Source organism: Phaethon aethereus, assembly GCF_964289735.1.
Source record: "Phaethon aethereus genome assembly, chromosome: 1".
Lineage (NCBI taxonomy): Eukaryota > Metazoa > Chordata > Aves > Phaethontiformes > Phaethontidae > Phaethon > Phaethon aethereus.
This window is the reverse complement of record NC_138575.1, coordinates 108,569,049-108,594,428: the sequence shown is the minus strand read 5'-3', so window position 1 is coordinate 108,594,428 and position 25,380 is coordinate 108,569,049. Positions and strand designations below refer to the sequence as shown.

At 37.5% G+C, this 25,380-nt stretch overlaps 1 protein-coding gene across 1 annotated transcript in view; it reads left to right on the top strand.

Annotated features, from left to right (window-relative positions):
- ROBO2 (roundabout guidance receptor 2) overlaps positions 1-25,380 on the top strand; it is a gene marked incomplete at both ends in the record, with an annotated part of 481,425 nt that overhangs the window by 383,260 nt on the left and 72,785 nt on the right. Inside the window, 7 exons of the mRNA XM_082008177.1 lie at positions 651-856; positions 4,901-4,982; positions 5,679-5,844; positions 7,556-7,722; positions 12,136-12,257; positions 18,888-19,119; positions 24,808-24,932. Of these exons, the coding sequence (XP_081864303.1) occupies positions 651-856; positions 4,901-4,982; positions 5,679-5,844; positions 7,556-7,722; positions 12,136-12,257; positions 18,888-19,119; positions 24,808-24,932 (1,100 nt within the window). The remainder of the gene's footprint in view (positions 1-650; positions 857-4,900; positions 4,983-5,678; positions 5,845-7,555; positions 7,723-12,135; positions 12,258-18,887; positions 19,120-24,807; positions 24,933-25,380) is intronic.

Here is a 25,380-nt window from a genome sequence, read left to right as displayed (position 1 = left end):
ACCAGGTGATTAAATGATTTGATAAGTAAGCTGTTAAATGGCTTGACTGAGTTTCAATTTTTCCCTGCTGGACAGAGTGGTACAGTCATTTAGATCACTCAGATTATGAAAATGTTTTGTATTATTGTTAGGTATTTTTGCTGATGAAAACTTGCAAGTTGAGCATGAATGGGGGATGGGGTTGGTACCCATGCTAGAATGGCTATGGTGTTTCACTTTGAACTTTAACAGCTTTTCTTTTTTAGGCCCTAAACCAGGTAAGCAATTCATCACATTTTGATGTCACATTAAACATCTGCTTTAAGAGCTTTCCTAAATTGTCATAAGAGATATAACTCAATTCTTTTCTGGATCAAGGTCTTAATTTTCATCCTGTCTTAATCAAACGAGTCTGATGATCTTTGCCACCAAAAGTTTATATGTCTAGGTGTCATCTCACAGTGGTGAAATAAAATTCTTACAAAAACACTTTTCAAATATACCAGTTAATTGTTAACATGTATCAGTGGGTCTTCCAGAAATAATTTTTTTTAGCCTTTTAGAGGCTAACTTAAGCCAGTCTGTTAAAATTGGTACTGTGTCAAGCAAAGGGCTAACTGCAGCAGAGGATCATTAAAGGGGTGGATGCCAATGTGTGTGTCACTGTTTAGTCTTGACAGATAGGCCTCCACCCATCATCCTCCAGGGGCCGGTCAATCAGACACTGGCAGTGGATGGGACAGCTTTGCTGAAGTGCAAGGCAACAGGGGACCCCCTTCCTGTCATCAGCTGGTTAAAAGAAGGATTCACCTTCCTGGGCAGAGACCCTCGAACATCTATACAGGATCAGGGGACGCTTCAGATTAAAACTCTGCGGGTGAGTAGCGATAGCAAAACAAGTGCTGCAAGTGGTACATGGCTACTCTTGACCTGTTGGTGTGTGTATCAGGCAGCTCTGCTGTCTTGCTGTCTGTTGTCTTCAAAATTAACTTAATTGCCTCATTTACTGTGAAATTCTCACCACGTCCACATCCTATTTAATTCTTTGACGTTGTGTAGGGAAGGGGGGAAAAAAAAGAAGAGCCAAACTAGATTCAGATATTTCTATTAGAATTGCCTAAGAATGGAACTGATATTTAAAATCTTACATATATTGCTATAAAACACCTGAGTTGGGGATGGATAGACATATAAAAGGACAGGCCTTCATCATCTTTTCAGTCAGTCTAACCATGAAGCTGTTGGCCTCTTGTCTATGCTGAAAGTGAACTGCTCTAAGTTTTAACACCTGATCATAATTTTCCAAGGAGCTATTGTGCTAGCAAGCGATTCTGGAGTTCATCAGGGTTTGGCCATGAACTTTCTCCATCAACGAGTCTTGGCAGTCTTGAGCTGGCTGATTTATTCCAATGTTATGCTTGCTGGAGATGTTCCATAAGTCTGCGGATGGGAGAAGACAACTAGTACTGTAACATACAGGCAGTCATGTGCAGAGGGATTTCTATTCAAAACAAAATGCCTATCGTAATATTTACACGTTGACACATGAGATAATATGATATCTTAAAATTACAAAGAAATCTTATAATATTCCAAATAGTATAATGTCAGATTTTGTTGATCAACATTGCATCACTAATCTTTATTTGGGCTTTTAATTTTTTCCCTGCTCAAAGATAAAAATGTCTAGTTGCTTGTGTGTATGTGGACAAGCATGTATGTGGAAAAATAATAAGGTAAATGTAATTATTTGTCAAGAACTTAAAGACAATTTCAGAAACCATTTAACAGTAGTAATTTCTATACTTAGCTTTGCCATCCAAAAAAGGCAATAAACATAGCTACTGAGGACAAAGACATAAAGTGCAGTTTTGCTTTCTGTTACCATCTCATCAGTGATCATAGATGAATTGTTAACTTCCTTGGAACAAAATGGAATTTATTAAAAAATTTATGCTAGCTTTCCTCAAGTAAACAATTTATCTTTCCTCCCTGGGCTGAAGGCAGGTTTAGGCCATGAAGGTTAATGCATTTTTCCTGTAGAGCTGGATTAAAGAGTGCGCTTGAATAGTCAAGATTCCCCAGTAGTGTTAGAAAGCAGCAATTAAAGGTGGAAGCTTACTGATTTCAAACAAACTTTCAGGCATCGATGATGGGCTTCTGTGGAGTGTCCATGAGGCAGAAGCTCCTGGGATACCTGTCTGCATGCAGCTATGCAAACAATAAAATTGGTTCTGAATCGTGCCAGTGCATTAATCTCGCTGTTAGAGGCACAAGGTCTGTAAACGAAAGGAAAAAAAATTGCTTGCAAGGGGAGAAGAAAACAGTATTAGTAGCGAGTGTGGTTTTGAAAGGCATGAAGCTTTTATTGATCCTTAAGTGGCTCATTCACTAGTAACTAATTTTCCTTAAAGGCTCAGAAAGACATTTTTTATAAACCCCTCGATTGCAGTAATGTGCACTGTTTGACTCAGACTTAAGAACAAAAAACACACACAACCATAAAAACCAGATTTCTCCTGTACCTAGCAATTTTTCGGAATTAAATATGGATTTAAATCTGGCATGTTTAACTTTTCTCCAAGGTCTACCTGAGCAAGGACTAGCAACACTTCCTAAGCAAAAAATGTCCATGCTATATGTCCAAGTACACTTACATACCCAAGTTCAAAACTAATTAATATTTACAGTCCTCAGCCTTCTCCGCCCCTCACAAATAATAATCACTATTGCAATTAAAAAAGATTTCAAGATATGGGTAAAGATGAGCCACTACTATTTAAACCTTTGAGACCATCCTCTTCTGCTGTGTAACTCTCTTTCTGTGTGTAAATCAAATTATTCAGGACTCTGCAGCAGTCACAGTAACCCATGGGCCACAATCATAAACATGGACCTAGAGATTTTTCTGATGAGCGAATCTTCCCAGTTGCTCTGAGGAAGACAACTAAAACCTCAGATACATCACTCACTCAGTACCCTTTTCAACAGGTCCACACTGATGGAAAACTCCCTTCTGCTCTGTAGAAATGTACCACACCAGAGTTAGACACCTGCATTAACTAAGGAAGAAAACTGTTTATTTTACTGAATAGCAAAGATTTTCCATTCACCTCCCCTGTTGTTTTTTCTAAACAACAAAAAAAGGATAAATAATAATGAATGAATTATGAAGTAATGAATTATCAGTACACTATGTCTGTATCTAATCTATCCACAGTCTAGAAGTTAGATAATTCACCGTAACTTGCAAGAAGCAGCATATGTCCAGCTTGCTTTATATGTTGAGTTTGCCTTCTGCGAGTTGCTGTGTTGTGTGCTCAGTGTGTATGCCATACACTGTCTGTAATGGTAGTACACAAATGAAGTTGAAAACCATAGCCTTGAGAAATATTCTCCATTATCACATAATGAAGAATTATATATTTAATAAGAGCTCAGAAGAAGAAAAATAAAGCACTACTTCAGAATGCAGTAAGGTGCTCTCCTCTGGAAAATCTGTCTCCTTTCAAGAGTCTTTCTCATTTCATTAGCAGTATCTCTATATTTTGAGTCTCTGAGGCACTGTCAGAGAGGCTTAATTATTGCTTGTATTTCATGGCAAAAGCACCTCCTAAAATGCATGTCATGCTCATTCAGACTATTGAACTGGCATTAATCAGTTGCTTCCTGCCCTAAGAACGGTACACTGCAGTCCCAGTGTATCTGAAGAAAATACCAACAAAATTCAGACATGAAAAAGTAAAAAATCAGTTAAATTTTATATCAACAAGTAATCTAAAGAGCATCTCACTTACTTGCCTTGACATTCTTCTTGAAGAGTGAGGAGTAAGCACTTTTGCTATAGTGCCAATCTGCATTTAGCAGAACACCCATTACAATTGCTTGAAGTCCAATAAAGCTTCTTGGATGCAGTCCTATTTCCGTCAAGTCATCTGGTGATGAATATAATTCTTCTCTTTTACCACTAGAGTCAGCACTCTCCCTCTTCTGCTTCCATCTCCAGATTATCGTGGTAGGAGGGCTCCTCTGTATATTGTGTGCTTTGTAGAGTTACCATTTTCCACCCATCATTGTAGTCTTCACTATTTCCTGTCTCAGAAGTCTTTGCTTTACATTTAAGTAAGGAATAGCAAATACCTTGGCAAATTTTCCGGTAGAACAATTTATACAGCAATGACATTAATATTGACAATATAATTCAAAACAGTTCCCCCAAATAAATTTGAAATATATGAACTATATATGAAGGGAATCACAACAGTTTTATACAAATGGGGGTTTTTTTGCTACCAAAGTACCTTACAAAGCCTGAAATAAAATCCCATGTGAAACAGAAGAAAGGTAAGTGTGGTGTAGGATCTGATTTACCTTTGGCATTTGAAAATGGCTTGGAGGACTGTCTGTGTAGAGACAACCACTGTTAAGTCTCAGCAACAGTATTTGTATGTGTGGTGGCCGGTACAGAAACTACTTCATCTATCATAAGAGTATAAGATGATGTAACAGCTTTCCTGGCACTGGAAACTGCATCTCTTGGTCATCATGGGATAATTAACAATGAGTTTTTATCCTCTAAGAAGTTAATTGTTGTTATATTGTTACCTGATTTCACCTGTATTTGTTGTAACCAACACAAAGATTGACACTAAAACATCCATTCTGGAGCACTTACGTGCTGTACTGGTACCACTAACAATATAAAAATTAGAATTAGAAAAGTACTAGAAGCAAGTAATCTTATTATAGTTCTTTAAAAGTAAGCCACCATTAAACGATTGTTTGAAAATGTCTGGTGCCCTGTAGTCTGGTGTAAACTGTAGGCTAAGTCCTTCTTACCAAGAAACATTTAGAAAAAAGAAAATTGGAGCTGACTCTAAAAGATTGTTAAAACAGCCCTTAACTGTTTTTTCATGTCTAGCTGTCCGATACTGGGACTTACACTTGTGTTGCTACAAGTTCCAGTGGGGAGACATCTTGGAGTGCTGTGCTGGAGGTGACAGGTAAGCGATGTCCAGGGGCTGTTTTTCAGTTGGCGCAAAATGGAAGTGTAGACTACATCAGAGCAGTATTCTAGAAATTCTGGGATTGAGATGGAGAAGTTTTAGGTGTGAAGACTGGGTTTCTTCACAGGCCTTTCATTTCATTGCTATTATCTTTAAATGGCCATTGACATTACAACAGCTTGTATTTGTCTCCAGTGACAGTGGTATGCCATAACTCTTTTAAACATGAGTATTAATAAACTGTGCATTCATCCAGTAATTGGCTTGGGCAAGAAAACTATTATGCCTACACAGAGTCTTATCAAAGTCCAGTGTGCTCGCTGTGAGTACTGGAGTTGATCTGGATATAGGAACCTTCTCAGCCTTCTAGTAACTGAGGTTTTGATATTTTATGTAATTTTCAGCAAAGCTGATCTTTTTTGTTATTTTTTCTTTTCTTTTTTTTTAATGTATTTATATACAACCTTTTGAGTTTTGTGGGGTTTTTCTTTCAGTGTGCACCTAAAGAATGATAGCTCTTCATCCAAATACATACGTGGTAATGCAATTGTTGGTTTCGTTCTTTACAGATTAAGAACATTGGTTCTGCTGATTTTGCAGATGTTTGTCATGTTTTTCCTTTTAATCTTCTATTTTGAGCAAAATTACACAATCAAGGATAAAGAGTAATTGTTTTGTATTTGCCCCTTACAGAATCTGGTGGAGCAACAGTCAGTAAAAATTATGATATAAATGACCTCCCTGGGCCACCATCTAAACCTCAGGTCACTGATGTTACTAAGAACAGTGTCACCCTGTCCTGGCAACCAGGGACCCCTGGAAGCCTACCAGCCAGTGCATATATCATTGAGGCTTTTAGGTATGTGAATTATTCTACTTTTAATCTTCCTTTCTAATTTTACTTAAACCCTGATACCAGCTGTTCTCCCGGTGTTGTGGTGTTCTTTTGGAGCCTACACGTATCATTAGAAGTTCATTAAAAGACTCAACTCCAATGGCAGGCATTGCTTCTTATTTTTTAAATTGATTTTTTTTCTATTTATCACTTCTTTCTAAATGATTAATTAGAGGAGCATCTAACTATTTCTTCAGGTCAACAGGACTATAACAGGACAATGCAGTCATTATTTGTTACTTTTCCCTTAGCATTGATGATCAGAAGGAGTCTCCTGTGGGAATGCTGCAGGTCAAATCATTTGGGCCAGTGTTATCCTGACTATCAGTAAAAATAATCTGAAAATAAGTGGATAATCCTGGGGCCTCTCTGCACACTTTAATTCCTGTTCTTGTTAAAGCAGCACCTATTAAAGAGTCAAAGCACTTTAAATTTCCATTTTTTTACTGTTTGTTTTAGACAGATTAAAAGTTTTAACTGAAAAGGCTAGTGTTGATAATTTAGGATTTCATCCTGCAGCCTGAGATTGAAGAGGATCCAGCTGCTCCCTTCCACACAGCACCACTTAATAGTGGTAGGAAAGAACTCCTGGTCCCCAGTTCAGCAAGTTCGTTTAAACATGGGCCGTACCTCACTCATGTATTCGTAATATACACTTCTGCTTAAAAATGTGCACGTCTTTAAATGTTTTTCTTAATCAAGACGTGCAAAAAATGACAAATAATTTAGTTCGTCTTTTAATTAAAATTCATGCAAGAATTTGTCAAAATCATATGCCTGCAAATTTAAGAAGTTATAGTGCAAATGCTTCATTCTGCTATGTTAATATACAAAGAACAATGCTGTGTGCAGACTGGACTGGAACTTGTACTATCCTTTATGCATTACATAAATGAAACGATTGAAACAACACGAAACTCGTAGCTTTCCATTTTCTTTTTCCTTTTGATATATTTAAAGAATTTTTTAATCAATGCTATACAACAAAGCACAAGAAAATCAAATTTTCTCTTTAAAGTTTTGTGATATATCACCCTAGATAAGCTTTAATGGTGTCCCATCAATAACTTTAACAAAGGCCAGGCATTTTCATTAAAAGCTGTTTTGACAATCACACTTTTAATCTCTTCATACAGTGGATTGTAATCTAATTATAACAATGTCCAATGGAAAATGTAGAGACAGAAAAAAATATTCATATACTTCCCTTAAGTTATAAGCATGTTTTCAGACGTTTATTTTTTTTGTAACTTTGAGTATGAATTTAGTTCAAGGAGAGTTCTTCCAATGACAATTTATTGACATAATTTACCTAGCATTATAGAAAAATATTCTTTTAACAGGATTTTCTTTCCTAAGATTTATGTTCAAGAGAGGCCTGTTTATCATTCAAATTTACTTTACAGCTTTCCACACTTTCCTTTTGCAGGTATTTATTTTAGAGAGAAAGCAAAAGCTTTTGTTTCTGTTGAAAGGAGAAATACTTTTGACAGCTGTGGTTTTTTTTTTTTATCCTGTCTTGAGGAATTAAGTGAAAACAATTTTTTTTTTTACCCTGTTTTTACTACGTTTTCCTGTACTTAAGACTTGACACTGGGTTACAAAAGTAGGTCCTTTCACTTCTTTATTTTTCGCTTGCATTGGTCTATAATCCTCGATCCTCTTCTCATTGCAGTCAATCTGTGAGCAATAGTTGGCAAACAGTGGCTAACCATGTGAAGACCACACTCTACACTGTGAGAGTACTGCGCCCCAATACAATCTACCTGTTTATGGTGAGAGCTATCAATTCACAAGGTCTGAGTGATCCCAGCCCTATGTCAGATCCTGTCCGAACACAAGGTAATAGTAATTATTAAGGTTTATGTGCTTGAGCTAAAATAGAAAGAAGGAACTGAGAGTTGACCAATAGGTCAGTCTGGCCATTTGGCTTTAGCACTCTGACTGAAGGGATCATGAATCGAGCTTAACGCATGAAGATAAAAAATAGTTCCATGTTCACTCTATCAGTCTGGGGCTTAAGAGGAGAGATAGGTTGGCTCTTTAATCCCTGGTGCATTGTAGACTTTTTGTTTTGCAGTTCACTTGGGCTAGGTGTGCTCCTTGATGCCTGGTTTCTGTTGAAAGTAATGTGAGTTACCCAAGCTTTTCTGAAAAGTGCTCTGAATACCATGCTCTCCTCAGTATCTTCTCTCCATGTCCTTACTACTTCTCCATTATTATAATAGGGATATACTATAACTAGTGCTTATGACAGACACCATGTTTAGCATTAATCAAAAGAATTGCACAAAATATCTGTAGTGTATTGATTAATCTGGTCCAACATTTAGGCAGAGATTTCATGTAAATTAAGGCATCTGCATGCTAAGAATATTTTGAAGTTCTTCTGAGAAAAGTATGGGTCTTCCATTTATATACCTAGAGTTCTGAATTCTTTATGTTAACCCATTGCATAATCCAAGAGGGAAGGCTGAAGTGAAATCCCTCATTTATAGGGTGGTGATACAATTGATAGCTGTGATCCTTCATTCGTATTGAATTGACTATTGAATTCTGTTCACATTACATCAATTTCTAACCGCATATAACTGCTACAAACAAACTTCTCTTCACAGCATGGTTTTTTTTGGCTTTGAGAACACATTGCTTGAATACTTCATTAAAGAGTATAGTTCTGTGTTAAACAGGTTGGAATACAGGAATTAATAATTTTTTGGAATCGTAATTTTTTCAAGTCCAAAGTAATAGCTCCTCTCACAGTTAATTTAGAATGAGATCCCCTGTCTCTGTTTACAGCAGTTATAAAAGTGTGTGTGGAGAGTGCATCCTGTGTCAGCCTCTCGCGTGCGTAAGTGATTTGGGGCCTTTGCTGATCCTAGATGGAAAGAGAGAAGCAAGAGTAGGGTGGTATTTCTTCATCACATAACCATCACATCCAACCTGTCTCATGCTAGTCTATTCCTGAATAAATCTGTCCTTGATAATTATCCCCTCAAAATGGTAATCATTGCTGTAAAAGGAGAAACAGAGCTGCTTTCCGAAAAGCTGAAGGAGTGAGTTGGGCAGGGATTTAATAGCTTGACTATCCACAGACTATCACAAGTTTTCTTCTCTTTCTTACTCCCCCACTTTTATAGGGTGACTCATGCTTTTCATTGCACCAGCCTTTTAGTTTGCATAACTTATCACCCAGTTGAAAAAACAACTTTGTTTGGCATTTGAGTGTCAAGTATAGACTTTTTATCTGACATACTGACAAGCAATTTGATTTCAGTAAAAACATGTCTTTTAATTAGCTACAGCATGTGTTGCAGCTTCCATTTCCAGAAGCTGTTTAGCAGTCAAGCACACTGAGACATGTACAGGATTTATAGCTTCTTCGCAAGCCTGCAGTTTAATAGAATTAAATCATAAAATCAATTGAAAATTAACATAATGTTTTGATGTGATTTCTAATTATGCCTGAATTCAATTCAGGCTCACAGAAGAAGCTGACACACAGTAGAAAGCCTATTTACAGTGGCCATGGAGGAGGAAAAAAATAGCTAAAACAGTGCTATATAATTTTGCAACAGGTGTCTGTGGTAGCTTTAATAGCTGAGCATTTAATTTCCTGGTATTAAGTATAGCAAATACAAGTAATAGGACTTTATGTATATTTTCACCAGTGGACTACAAGTAGACAATCAGGCACTTTCAAAAGGTTTACCTTCTATGACTTAAATCAAATAAGGACAGAGAAATCAATAATTACTCTAAAAAAAGATTTGATTTCTTGTTTGGATTATTAACAGACCAAACCATATATTAAAAAAACACTTTAAAGACTTTAAAGAAGCTATATATAATCCTACCTCTGGAATTTAAATTACTAGCAACTAATAATAAGTTCACTGGAAGCTGTTAAAAGAGAGGTTAGAGAAAATATATAAATAATTTAATTTTAGACACCTCTTAACTATGATCAGAATATAGTGTCTTGAGACAGTTTTGCTTGAGTCATGATTTTATTATTCCAGTATTTGACAATGTCCTTCTATGTAGATCAACTGCTTTTCCACCAGGAGTCTCCTAGTAATGTGAAAATGACATTACAAGACTGTGAGCATCACATATGTATATGTTTCCAAGTGTACATACTAGAAAACAGGATTCCCCATGTACATCTTGATACTCATTTCTTACTGTTTCTAACCCATGTTAGTCACTTACTTCTGGATATATGTCCCATTAAAATGATTAAATGCTGTTCATACAAATACACTATGTAGAAATGTCTTTTCTCCTGAGGGAATATAGCTACTTTGTCGGTTGTATACCACAGGGTAGCTTGACCTAAAATGTAGTCCTGAGTAGCTGTAGGTTTTTTGTACCAAGGATCATAGCTTTTTGTGGATAGCAGCATAACATATCATCCTATAAGCCAGCCTAAGTTGCTGTCTTACAAATTTATTTTATTCTATCTCTCTGTTTCGTGGTCACTTTGAATAGGCATAATTTGCGAGACAAGCTCCTTCAGTGACATCCATATTTGGATTATATTCCCTGTGGAGGTCCATGAAGCCATTTTCATTTGAATATCAGTAGAAGCCTGTGGCAATATTATTTATTGGTGGCTCAGAATCCATAACGATCGAGAATTGTGAAGCTGTAATGTTGATGATCAAAAACTACTTTCTTTCAAAATCTGGAGGCATGTGATTCAAACTCAGTTGTTATATTTAAATGTTTCATTTTTAAAGGCACTTTTATTTCTTCTTAATAATATTTAGAAGATAGATAAAAAGAAATCACATGTTGTGAACTCCCGTATCTAAGGCCATCAGAGGGGGGAAGAAACCTTTTATGTATGTATTCTCTTCACAAGGACACGATGTTGATCCAAAAAGAGCAAAAGTGTCTTTGGCTAATGAATCCTATGGGAAAATCAAGCAGAATTCACAGGTGCCTAGGCAGGCACGGCCATAATGTAGCGGGCCTTTTTGAATATAATCTGTGCTTGTGTTCCAAATCACCTCTTCTGGAAAAATTACAAGCAAATTCCAGCAGAAATGATCACTGTGCGTATTTCTAACAGGCGTTATGCAATCCACATAAGCAATTGACGTAGTAAGGGCATCTGTAACTGTTGATCAAGAAGAGTGTTCTAAGATCCTTGAAGGAACCACTGAAGGGATCCAGACTTCACTGTCTCCTAGAAAGTGCCTTCCTTTCTGTCTAAATTGCAGGGAACGGGCGTGCTATGGTGATATATTAGCTGGGTGATAGCTGTAGCCCAACATTCTCCTTTTGGCGCAATGCTACAGAAAATTATGATTTCCAGAAACTATCACTAAAAAGACACATTGCACATCTCCTTCTCCATTTTCTGACACATATTTTGTATTTGCAGTTCCTATTTAGCAAAATTAATAGAGCTTCATTCAGTGTAACACAATAGCATAACCCAAATGTGGTCCCTAAGGACTAGGTACTAGGGCCACCTGTGGTGCTGGAAATGGAGTCACAGTTTTCCATCGATGTATACTAAGTGATCAAATTCCTTCAGAGTTTGACTAAAAGAAATAATTTCCCCACACACTTTGAAGGCATCTTTGAAGAGAAAATTTTTGTGGTAGAGTGTTTTTGTTGGCTGTTTATTAGACCAGCATCAGTTTGGCTTCATAAATTAATTATTTTTTTTCATATTTGCACTAGATTTCATTATCTATATCTGTAAAGGGAAAATTTACTTTGCTGAAGAAAACGCTATTTTTAGTGTTTTCTTTCTTGTGTGCATGGCATGTGGGGAGAGGAAGCTTAGTGAAAGTTTGGAAACATAATGGCTTAATGTCATGTATGCTCTAAGAAAATAAAAAAGAACCTGTTCATTTTCTTCAATTATACTAACCAATTTGGTTCCAGACATCTGGGCAACATTATTATTATTACCATCTGAGTATTTTGGAACTAGTGAATATTGCATCTCTCTCATCACTTACCAGATCTGAGAAAACTTTGCTATTGAGTCTGAATACTCACTTAAGCATCTTTATATTTCATTATTTCTTAAGCAGCTAAAAGTGAATGGTTTGTTTGCATTACTTGATATGCTTTGGAGTTCATATTTAAACCTTAGTACTGTACCTTTTTAAAACAGGACTATAAGGGGTGTTTAGATCAGGTCGTTAAGCTGTTCTGTCATTCTTATTGATGCCATATATAACTCTACTCATTAAAATAATGCTTTCATGTGTATGCCTGGCCTGGCAGATATCAGCCCACCAGCACAAGGTGTGGATCACAGGCAAGTCCAGAAAGAACTGGGAGACGTCATTGTACGACTGCATAATCCTGTTGTGCTGACACCCACAACAGTTCAAGTCACCTGGACGGTAAGGCTTCTGTTATTATTCCCTTAATAGGACTTTAATTTTGCCTATTTATCCCTGCAGTTTTTTACTACCCTGAAAAGCTCCAGTCTTGACTTCAAACATTATACAAGCATATATATGTGGTAATGAAATGGTCTTTTTATTTTCTCTTTCAAGTCAGGCAGGTTCAAAGTCTTCAGAGTTCAGCTCAAAGCAAGCTAGCTGTTTGACTAGAAAAGTATTATAAAAATGAATATGCTTAACACCATAATCTAAAGGATAATTGATCTGTGGACTCATTACTGTGCATGTCAAAAAATAATCAAAGTTAAATATCAACATGAAATTGCTGTATGAAAAAGCACTTTCCACTTCAAGGCATAGGGACCTCTGACAATACCCTATTATTTGGTGACCCTAAAATGCAAAAATAGTTTTCCTATAGGGCACTTGTAGTGAAGTCAGAAGCACGTGGTGCTGATGCCTGATCCACTATGTAATATCTGGTTTTTTTTAGCATAAGCCTTACCCTCAATCAGTGGATATCCTTTCATTATAGAAGACCAGAATCTTTTTGGCAGTACTTAACAACATTTCTATTTGAGGGGTCAAACTACTGGGTAGAATTTCTGATACAGCGTTTGGCTTTCAAAATGCTACGTTTCCCTTCCTGAGGCTTGAAGGAAAGGATTTGTAACTGTAGAAGCAGAGAGAGAGTTCCTAGGGCACTGCACAGCAGAAAAGAATGCTTTGTTCTTGGGGCATCTACCCCAGAGGAAGGAGAGCCATGGGTGGAAGAGTGAGAGACATAGTACTGCAGTGCATATCACTGAAACAGTTGTATTATATAGGATGAATTCTGCTAAAGGGGTATTCACGATACTCAGGGTTTTTCTTCTACATGTAATATTACTAAAACGTTAATGTGTACAGGGGATTATACAACAGGAGATAAGAAGTGCAGTGATAGATTGTGTATTATAGGGATTACTGTTGTTTTTGCACAACTCAGCCATATTTATGGGGGCATATGTGCCATTCTTGTTCTGACAGGTTTCAACGGTTGGGTGGCAGATTAGAATAAAGAGAGAAACGCACAAATTTGTCTTTCTTTGAAGATTATTTAGAAAATGTGTCATTGCATTTTGCTGTTGATGATGTCAACATTCAGCTTGCTTTTCTAAAAATGCTGTCTGTTTCAGCTACATAACCCCAGGACAGGCTGACTTTCCCACCCAGGCACCTTTGCAGCAAAACCTTGTGCCCAAGCAGATGTTTGCCCAGGCAGATGGGTCAGTAGTTTAGAAACTTTGGATGTTAGCAGCCAGTAATTGTAATCACATCCACGTGGTCCCCCTTTCTTGGGTGTGACAGCTATCAGAAATATAATTTCATAGGCTTGCCCTTGCTTTAGCATATACTACAAAAGGAAGCCCCAGTATAGCCAGAATTCAGTTTTATTCAATGTAAGCAATTTCATTATATTATAATGAAACAAATGTATGTATATATGTGTGTGCATATATATGTGTGTGTGTGTGTATAAAGACTCTTTTGGTGCCCCTCCTGAACAAGTAATGAATGAAGAAAACATGCTAAGGTAAAGGTAAATTGTTAGCGATGCTGTGGATAGATCAGCTTATCGGGAAGATCCCTCAAAGCAGTGACCCTCTGCCACTTGACAAGCATACAGGCCTCTGTAGAGATGTTTCAGAATTGCCCAAGGGAAGAAAGACACAAAAAAAGATCTCTGGAACAGCTAATTAGAAACTTTCCAGCAACCAGAACAAAACCAATTAATTAACCATAGTCTCTAGGAAAAAAAGCCACTCTATCCAGAGAATAAAGTCCAGACTATTAATATAAAATGGTTAGATAGTGTAGCTATCATACAAAAGGACAGAAGTGCCATGAGAGTCATAAGACTCTTTGTGTTGACTTTCTGCAATTCAAAGAGTGAATACCAAGGAACGTCCTTGATTACTGAGTTTCTGGCATCCTGAGTCCCAGCAAATTAATCCAAATTTCTCCCTTCTCTCTGAGATTGTTTTAGGTTTGCTTTCTCTTTTGTTTTTTTCCCAAATTTCAGTTTAAAATTTCAGAAATAGTTCTCTGCTACTGTGTTGCAATTTTAAAATATACATATACTTATACACTCATATTTTATCTGTTTTGAAAGAAGGTGAGGCTTATACAGTCAGTGTTTAAAAAAAGAAGAGGGATGTCAGAAGTTAGGCTTTCACTGTCACTTAATTTTATCCCTCGTGCATAAGTATTAAAGTATAGCTGTCATTATCTGGTCACATACAGGATCTCTTCTTCATGGAGCTAGTCAACATTTCTTTTTATCTTCTTTATTCACTGTGTGGTGCCAGGTCTTATTAATTTCATACCATTGAAACCTTGCACTAAATAAAAAAGTATTAGTTTGCCTCGCATACTTGCTTATCTGTCATGCTCTCGACCGTAACATTTGGGTGCTTTACAAATAATACTGTATTTAACATCACAATTAAAAAAAGGTGTCATTATCCTAATTTTACACGTAGAGAGGTGTGTTGCAGAGGTATTTATTGCTGATGAGACTTACAGAATCAGATATGCCCACTGTTATCATATGGCTAATTTTAAACCTTGGGCCTGATTTATTTTTACTTTTTTCGGAGCATTTTGCATTGCAACAGCATATTGTGTACTCCAAGCACTATTTTTAGCTGACCTCAACTATAGTTCAGCACTTCTAGCCTCACTGGGCATTAAACTGAGAGTTTCATAAGGGGCCAAACGTGAAAAGTTTCCTGGCATTATAAAGGAGCCCTGTGGCACAAGCACGAATAAAAATCAGTTCTTCAATATGGCAAAAGAATTGTTGCTTTGAAATCCTGACTGCCTTTTAGGAGGCTACCAGGCAGAAGGGTAATTTATTTACCTCTGTCTTGTAATTTGACACTGATTTTAAATGAGTGTACTTCATTGGAAGCTTCAAGAGTCAAGTCCTTTAGACAGTCTTCCAGCGTAGCATCACCCTTTGTCTTGTTCTTGTAAGATAGATAAATACTAATGCTGTTTGAACCTCCAGAGATTACTGCAAGTCTGTACTAGTGAGTTCAGCACGGCGTGCAAGGTATTGTGCCCAGATGGAGGATTGCGGTGGGTATTGATATGGGACCAGAGTATTACTTAGGATATTTTGGGGTAGGAATTTACATACTAAAGAGCATATTGCAAAATGTCTTTAGCGGGCAGATTAGCAGCTTTGCCTGAAAGGAGCTTATATTTGCAGCATAAGCTGCATTAGTTGCTTGCCATCTTTTTAACAACCTGATAGCCTAACTGAATGATCTAATATAGCCATTGTACCTGTCTCATGTTCAGCTGTGGTATGTGCAGATTTGAACATGGAGGGAAAATGAGTTTCCTGTTCTGCAGAAGTGAAGAGCTGTGTTCAGTTTCGTAGATACCTCCTGCACTATGTATTCATCGTAAAAGAGTGTGAGAAGGAGCATACAGGACCATTACGCTTGTAGGTGACCTTAAAGCATTAGGTCAGTGCTGAGCAGACCCCACCCAGTAATTGCTCTCTTCTGTCTTTTAAAGAAGCATCTGCATTTTCTGCCATCTGCCTTTTGAGGGAAAAAGTGTATCTTTACTTCAGCAAGTGTTGCAGCTCTTTCGACTCGATGACACTGCCACTTGTGCAAATTCAGAAGTAGTTAAGAGCGTCACAGGAAGACCAGAAATATTCTCTGATCCCAGTATTCAGCACAGAGAGTTCCTGCAATCTCTATAATAATGCTAAGTAGTTTGTATGAGGCAGTGGCAGCCATCTACCAAAAAAAGAGAAAGGAGGACGCCTAGAACTGATTACATTCTTTCACCAAATCACAGGGCATGTTTCTGCAACTGTGCCTATGTGTGAATGCGTACCAAACCTGCAGAGCTGTGTGATGCTTAGCGCAGCTGAATGCAGTTCTTCAATGCTAAGCATATTTTTAGTGGCCTGCTGTTGGCATGACACATAATTACCACATAACAAATGGAGGAAATTATGTCACAAGCTTTGTATTATATATGACTGTGTGTGCATGTATTTATATATGTATACATACATATACATGTACACACACATACGTGTGTGTGTGTATGTGAAATATACCTGTCCTGTATTTCACAGATATCTCTGGTTAATCCATGTAATTATCCAAGAGTAATTTTTTACTAATCAGAAACTTCAAACAAAACAAAAGATCCACCTTTTCTCAATAAGTGAAGTGCCTCTGAGTAGTTACCCAACATTTTGACCGTATGAAAGGCCCTGTTCATTCAGACTAGCTTTAAGTGGGCGTGAGAGAGAGCTTCGTATCCTCTCCTTGATACTTGAATGCAACTGGATGTTTATAGAAAACATTACATATGCATAGTATTTCCTTTCGTAACTACTCTCCCAGATCCTGAACAATGGAATCACTGTCAATAATCTGAAATTCAGGCAGATGACTCAGCCCTGTTGTAATCAAACTTCTAATTGAAGGCTCTGTGAAACTTGTGTGAGCCCAAAATCAAGCTAGTTTATAGCACCCATATACATGACAACCTTGTTATACTACTGCATTCTGTTTTCATATTCCATGTATTGTTTGGTCATTTAGAACCTAGAAGTCTAGGAGGAAAACAGATATATGAATAATTTGTGTATTACCTATGTGTAAGTAGATACGAAAGTGTGAAAGACTCAAAATTGATATTCTATAGGTATACTACCCTAGGGGTCCAGTTCTTCTCAGTGAGTTGGTGGGTGTGTTTGTGTTTGTACCATGCCATACAAAGCATTTTCCAGGTTGGTTTAGAGCAGCACAGTTACTGTTCAGCCTAGTCAATTCTGAATTTTCAGATGTTCTCTACTAGGCAGCAGTCAGTAGAGCTTAAAAGCACTGCAAAGACAAAACGTAAAGTTCTGACAAAGTTATGCCGTCTTTCAAGTGTAGCTTGTAACTAAGAAGTCAGGCAGGAATCAAATCAATTTAGGTTGAGAATCTGTATTACAAAGCACATGAAAGCATTATTTTTGCTGAATTTTGTAGTGAACATGAGGTTCATAAAGTCTTTATGTCCGTAAAACATTTAATTAATGAAAGTCAAACATGGATAAAAACAATTTACTCTGATTTACAGACTCCCTTCATCTGGAAACAGCTGCTTAATGTTCTTCTTAAAAACACAGCTTGATTCTTTCGGTATTAACAAGCTATTATTGTGAGTTATATCCCTCTTTCAGTGCATAAATTCACTTAAAGTGAATGTAGAGAAGTTTATAAAATGCAAGCTTAATGTTGTTGTAACATATGTTGCAAGGTTTTTAACGGTGACAGTTTTGATGAAAGACATTTCTGCTTTGCTCTCATAAATAAAGCTTTCTTCTTGCTTGCACTGCTTTTTAATGTCTTAAGAATCTGTGTCCCCTCTGAATGCCTCAATAAACTGTAACAAGATTATAGGAGAAGCATAATAGACCCTGGTTTGTGTTTTCAGCCTTAAATTCATTTATTCTGAAGAGAAGTCAAACAAATGTATCTCTAATTCTGAAATATCTTTGAGCTAGCAAATTATCAAGAACAGAAAAGAAATCCTACTTGTTGAATCTTAGTTATAACCAAGGCGTTTACCAAACAGCTAGTCTTGTTATTTGTGCTGCACTTTTTTTGGTGCTTTATTTGATTGCTACAGAAGCAGCTGGGTTTGGCTTGGTTTTATCCATCAAATTGTTTTCACCATTTTTTCAGGCAAAATGAATGCAAACATCATAATAGCTCGAATCATTGTTTCATGCCTTTTTTTTTTTCCCCAAGAAAAAAACTGCATGCAACCTCTCTGAGATGAAACATTTTTAGTTTTTCCTTCAAATAAGAATCCTATTTATAGCTATGATAGCTTAGAACTGTTAAACTTCTATGTGTGGTCCAATCTTGAATTGTACTTGCCTACCAACATATAAAATATGAACCAAAACCATCATTCCATCTCCATCTGATGGCCTGAGAGCATCACAACCCCAGGAAGCAAACAGGCTGCATAGACTGTGAACGCAAGGAACAACACATGTCCTTGGAAGTTGTTTTTTCTGCATCTGTCTTATGTTTACTTTACTTTCCTGAGCATCTCATGAAAAGATGAGCTGTGAGCCAAGTAATGGACTAACTGAAAGCATGTAGAGTATCTTCAAAGACTTGTCCTTTTCTGAAAAGAATTTGTTTTTCTTTTCTTCTCATATTTCAGCACATCAGTAGCCAAGATGTGCTTAATAAGTTTACATGCAGTAAGCGTTATGCCAAAGTTCTCTTTTCATGATTTCTTGCAGGGGTGGGGCCTTGTTTTATGATTTAAGGTGGTATTTGTCATAATATATAGAGCTGGAGAAAGTAAAATAGAAAGAAATGTTCTATAACAAGTAATTTGAGAAAAATGGTCTTTACAGACAATCAACAGAGACTTACAAGAAGGCAGTTTGATTTTTAAACTTAGCATCTTAAACAACTGTTAATTTTCTCTTTTTCATGAGGATGAACGTACTCTAGGCAAATGTTTTGGGGTTTTTTTTATACAGTTTTGCTACTTTAATATGTTTATTGATGTATTATTTAATGCCATTTCTAGGTTGACCGCCAATCCCAGTTTATTCAGGGCTACCGAGTAATGTATCGCCAAACGTCTGGCCTACCTTCTCCAGCTGTGTGGCAGAATTTGGAGGTCAAAGTCCCAACGGAGCGCAGTGCTGTCCTCGTCAGCTTGAAAAAGGGGGTCACTTACGAAATTAAAGTTCGACCTTATTTCAATGAATTCCAAGGAATGGACAGTGAATCAAAGTCTGCTCGTACCACAGAGGAAGGTTAGTAAAATGGTCAGAAAAGCAAAAGGCTTTCATACCTAGCACTGGAGGTGAAATCAAGAGTGACCATTTTGGTTATTGTGTGTATGCATATGTTCAGCTCTATTTCTCCCATGTGATTGCTCTTTGTTAGCTATAGGCTTGGCACTAGAATTGATATAATATTCAGTTTTGTGTTGTATTCCATGAGAAAGCACCTATATTCTGTCTGATATGTCTTTCTAACGTACAGGCGGCTTTGGGTCTTCCAAAAAGTGTGCACTGCAGCCATTCTTTTATAACCGGTGTTGCTGCAATAAAAGACTTTGGTCTGCACTTTGAAAAGAAAACTAGTAAGTGAAACATTTTGCAGACAAGTGTTTGATATTAAGCACATCTTTCTGAACAGGACATAATGTAGATGAACAGTTTGGTTGGGAAATGGGGACTAGTGAAGGACAGATATTTAACTAGTCTGAAGGAACTCCAGTCTCAAGGGCATGCTACTTTACTGTTTCTGTTAGCACACTGTTCATGAAACTGCCCTGTTTAGTCCTTCCGAGGATTTCCTTAAGTACCTTTCAGGCCTCTGTGAAGCATGCAGGATGCAGACATAGTAAACAGTTTACACTACTGAAATGCACAAGCATTTGTATCTACCTCATGTAGCATGGTATATAGTTTTGCTAAAACATATGCACTCCAGGACTGCTTTTTTATTGAAAAGTAAAGGGAGTGAGGTGAGATATAAATAATATTTGTCTTTTTCTCTTAGAAATGTACAAGGAACCTATCTTTCTACCTATCTAATGCAACCTTTGCCTGAAGAATCTCTCCTGTAAAAGTAGAAAGATGATCATAACACTGAAGGTTCATCTTCTCTCTGTTTCATTGATTTCTTTCAAAGCAAGATTAAAAATTACTGGTGAAGTTTCAAAATGCTTATATGGTTTTGCTGGGTTTTGAGTGCACTCTTTCCTTCCTATTGAAGATGCATCTTAATAATTTTCGGTAGTCTCCTGAGGTTCAATTTAATGCTGATTGTGAAGTACTTTTTAATTCTAGAACAGACTCACTTATTACTCACTTTGCTCTTTGATTTGTTATGATTATTGCCCAACAAGTAAGTAATCCTGAAGATAACTTGGTTGTCACAATTACTTTATGTATGTATCAGTGTCCTGCAACATGTAGAAGAGCATGTAGGAAGGCATTGTTCAAGTCTGATTTACAATTTTGGACTTCCATTTCTTTGTTCAGACTATAAAGAATATCTTTGCAGCAGTCTGAACAAAGCTTTAAAAAAAAAAGAAAATTGAAAAACTTTTCTACAGGTGAAATTGCTTTTCTAGAGTTAAAATGTAGGATTTTGTCCCCTCACTAGCAGATTTTCTTCTTGTCCAATTTCAATTCATTTTTGTTGTTTATTTAGTACATATAACTGTCTCTTGCTAAAGGTACATTAAGAACTACAGAAAAAGAGAGAAGATTTTGTACCTCCTGTCTATTTCTATAAAATACTTGAGGAATGACATTTTCTTTTATAAACCTCATCTCCCAGCAGAGCCTGTCAGGTAGTTTCCTACTTTAAAGGCCACTTTGTTCATGTGGAATAACTTTCCACATAGTGAAGATTTAAAAACTTTTCTTGCCTACAGATATGCATAACTCACAGCCTAGGATCACCTTTGTAGATTAAGAAAACCTTCAAGGAGTCTGTGTACAAGTATGTCCCTAAAAAAAACCATCAGGCTCTAACACATAGTATTACCACCAGACAATTGTCAGCCCCTGTAAACAATTCTTCCTCTTGCTTGGGTGATAAGTACTTCCATGAGAAAATTAAGACATTCAGTAGATGCAGCTCTACAGATATTTTCTTTAATTCCTTACACTATCTTTGTAATTATATTGGTGTTCATATATTTCAAAAATATCACCGACTAAATGTTTCATGGCAGTGGTTTGCTTCTCATCCAATGAAGAAAGATGGCAGTCTATTTAAAGGTATCCCACTTGCTGTGTCGCCTGTGATTCCATTTTGAAAATGAGCTTTTTTAGACTTTTAAAAAATGTCAGGTATACTATTTTTAGAAAATAATTTGGAAGAGCGGTACACGCGTTGGAAGTCTTTTGTGACATCAAAACAAATAGCCCTGGTCAAGGCAAAGTACGACCAAAGGTAGTGGCAGCTTTCTGCTGGATTGCATTTCACATGCAACGTTACTTCTGAGGCCTACCTCCAAAAATCAATTTTGCTGCAGTTAGACTTTTCCTCTAGATCAGACATTTGTCACAGTTCAGTATCCATCCATCTCCTGCCTCTTTGGCCTTGCGAAGGTAACAAATGGAATACTGTTTGGCTGTGTCTGGAAAAGATGAGCAGCGATTTGGGTTCTTTCATATCTGTAAGAAGCTGAGCATTGGAATAATTGACCTGTCAAGAAGCAGGCAAGGTGTTCTCCACAAGCCAGCAGCAAGGGAAATGAGAAAACGGTTTTAAAAATGTTATTTTTCAATGTGGTCTATTTAATAACGGCAGCAGTGTCAGATGACTGGCTTATTTTATGTCATGGTGCCAGCTTACAGAGTGGTATCAGAGAGAGGAAGCAGAACTGTTATATACATGTATGTGTATACGCATAAGTAAAGGAGCTAGATAAAATATTTTATGTTATAATTTTCACTATTTCTTTCACACTTGCTCTAAGGATGGATGATTTTTTTTTCAATTGCATCCGCTGTTTTAAATCTCTTTTGTAATAACTTTGTGGAATAGTATTTGTTCTGCATGTTGTTTGTCACCACAAAAAATATGACAGTCGGTAATGGAAGTCTCCTTAGTTTTTATCCGCTGCTGTCAATTCCTTCTTGCCTTAGTGCAGCTCTTAAAATGATACTTTCATCTGCATTCATCAGCTGCAATTTTAATTTTGCTTCAAACTTACCATATATCCCCCCCGCCAAAAGACACACTGATAGAATATCAACTAGAATATTCATGCAGTTCAAATGCAAAGACAAATGAATACAGTATGTTTTTCTTTAAATGCTAGAGTACGGTATGCATTTTACATTTCTTTAGCATTTACTCTCCTCTCTCTCTCTTTCTGTGTTTCCAGGTATGTGTATATAAGAAATTATATTTCAAATGCCCTTTGTGTTTGAGGATGAAAGTAAATTCATTTCAGCAAGTTGTTCCATTGCACTTAAAACCAAAAATGAGTTATACAATGTTAAGCTGTGCCACTTTTATGATTATCATTTTAATGTAAAATGTTGTTGTAATTAATATCACACACATACATTTATTCATGGTTCCGCTGTTATTGAATAACTTGAAAACTTTTAAAATGCTAATTTTTTTACTGTGTGGCAAATTATTTCACTTGCTATAAAATACGCAATGCAGCTATTAGCTTCACCAATTTTATGCTGTGCACGATTGCAAGGAGTAGCCCAAGGCCACCTTCACTTGAACTGGCTAAGAGTCAAATTGTCCACAATACAGTTTCCATTTCTCCCCTCCAGTACACTGTTTCTTTGCATCATTCAAGGTCACAAGGACTCTACCTGGGACTATTTGCTTTGCAGCTGAGCCATCATCTGAAAAAGTAGTTGCCAAAATACGCAGCCTCACAGGACAGTAATACGTGTCATTTTCCCTCTATTTTTTTTTTTTCTGATGTAATCTTGTACGGTCCCTTGTCCCCACCTCTGATAACCTAGTTTTAAGTTGTGTGATTTCTGCAACAGGCCAACTCTTCAGGGTTATCAGGGTAAGGATTTGAGCTCAGCTCCTTGAGTCTGTGCCAGGTCAAGGGCTGAGGAGCATCCGAAGTGGGAACATAGCCAGTATCAAGAGGCCACGGGGAAAAATAAGGAAATATGGGTTGACTCAGGAAATTTGACTACTCCTGGTATCTGTGTCTGTGTTTAGTTGTGTCAAACACACCAGACTTTAATACAAAGATGCCAGTGGCTCTTTGCTTTTCTGATAAGTGTGGTCCAAGGATGTTCATGCAGTCAGGAATATTCGTTAAAGATAAGACGAGAGTCCTGTTGCCATAGAGCTTAGCAGTGGAGTCCTCTCTGGATAGGAATACTCTAGAGCAGGGTACTGGAGTCAGGGAGCTGTGACACATGACACGAGATGCCCAAAACCAGAGGGCTATCCACATTTGAAATTGGGGCAGGGGGGAGTGGTAAATATTTTAGGTTCTGGTACAAGGCCTACTATAAGTCTTCAAAATAAGCTTCCATATTAACATACAAACATATTAACAAATATAACAACAAAATATATTAAATGTTTTAAGATCCCATTAAAGGCGATGACAAGTACATGGAAGAAAAATTCTGTAAGGAGTTATTAAACACAAAGATACCAACCTGGAACAGAAAGTGTCTGAGCAACAGGCTTCTGTGAATTGTAAAATTGTCCTGGAGAGGTACCACTATATGCTCGCTTTATTAGTTCCCCCTTTCCCAGCCTCTATCAGTTTTGTTGAAGACTGGGTGGATGGACTGGGATAAATGGCCTAGATGGGTACCAGGACCAGTTCACTGCAGCTGATAATCAATATTTTTTTTCCCCAGGGACTACACCTTAATCTAATATACTCGACTATGGTGACTTAGCTTGCCAGTGCGGTGGAGTTTCAACACTTGCCTAGAAGTAAGGGAGAGGAGAGGGGGGTGCCGCCAGAAGTTTTGCGTGGCTGAGGAGGGACGTATGCCACAGCCCTCGGCCGTGGCAGCTATAGCTGGGGTGGGAGAGCCCCCGCGTGGAGATGCCGCAGATGCTCACAGAGGGGACTTTTCCACAGCGGAGCTGCTGTGCCACTTCCCAAACAACACGTCCAGAGCCAACAAAAGCACCCTGCTGCTGCTGTAGCTGCAAGAGGGGCTTTGCCAGCATAGCTCTCATCACTAACAACTAGGATTTTTTTTTTTTTCACACTTGTAGCCAACTTAACAGTGCTGGCGAGCAATTGTCTTGTAGATACGGCCTTGATACGTAGGGATCAACCAAACCAAACAGCTGTGAACGGTTGAACTGAACGGGACTCTAAAGAGAAGGCAACATTTGCCGAGGGAAAAGAGAACATAAGTATATATCTGACCTAACTTAGCACTTCCCCTGTTCACTGGCATTTGATGTAAAGCCCTGAACACTTTAACCCTTTCCCACCTAGGAGTTGCAAGGTTTTATGTTTAAAACTGTTAAATCAATGTCTTCCTGGAAAACAAACAGGAAACAAAAAAAGATCCTTAAATGTCTACTGCTCACCTTATTATTAGGCCATGTAGGGAAAGAAGAATCAAAACACTGTTCAGGCCGGGTGAAGTAGCCTCACATTATGACTTAGTTGATAAATCCATAGCTATCCATGCATATTATGGAAGACAAATGCAAGCGTGAGAGTAAGTCCAATGTGAACTTAAGAAATGCTAAATATAAATAAATGAAGTGATTTGTATTGATTCTCCATTGCCACAAATTCCACATTGTCATTCAGCACTATGCTTCTCTTCAGAAAGGCATTTTTCAAAATTGTCAGTGCCTAACAAAATGTGCATACCTAGGCCTGCAGGGAGTGTGAACTGTGTATGCTGTCTCCTTGCTCTTGCACTGTTTCAGCAAAATTCGTGCTCTAGCAAATGGATTAATGTCTTGCTTCTGTTTGTTGCCTCTCTTTGGTGTAGCTCCAAGTGCCCCTCCTCAGTCCGTTACTGTCCTGACAGTTGGAAACCACAACAGCACAAGCATCAGCATCTCCTGGGATCCACCTCCTCCAGATCACCAAAATGGAGTCATCCAGGAGTATAAGGTAGAAACCATGTCTAATGGGAGGCTTGTGTGTTTAAGGAAACAGCCTGCTTGAATTACAGAACAGTAGTGCTGTTTATGGATTAGATTCTGACAACATTTACAGCTGCCCATATAATTATATGGAGAAAGAGGACTGACTGCTTATGGATTTTTAAAATTTTTTTAAAGCAGTACTACTGTTATATAAAAAGCAAAAATACAGTGAGTTAGATCTCAAAGAGAGCTGTAATTACCAGGTATTTTACAGTGCTTCTCTTTCTTGCTTTTCCCTGCCGTGGAGTGAAAAGAAGGGGGTTTATTGTTAAGTGCCTCTGCACTCTCAAGACAGGCAGTGAAGTCCCTGTCTTAGAGTGCCTTCAATCTAGCAGAAAAGCTGGCAGGAAAGATACCTCTTCTTTCTCCTGCAAAAATGTTAATCCTAACACTTCAAGGTTAAAGTCAAGGAC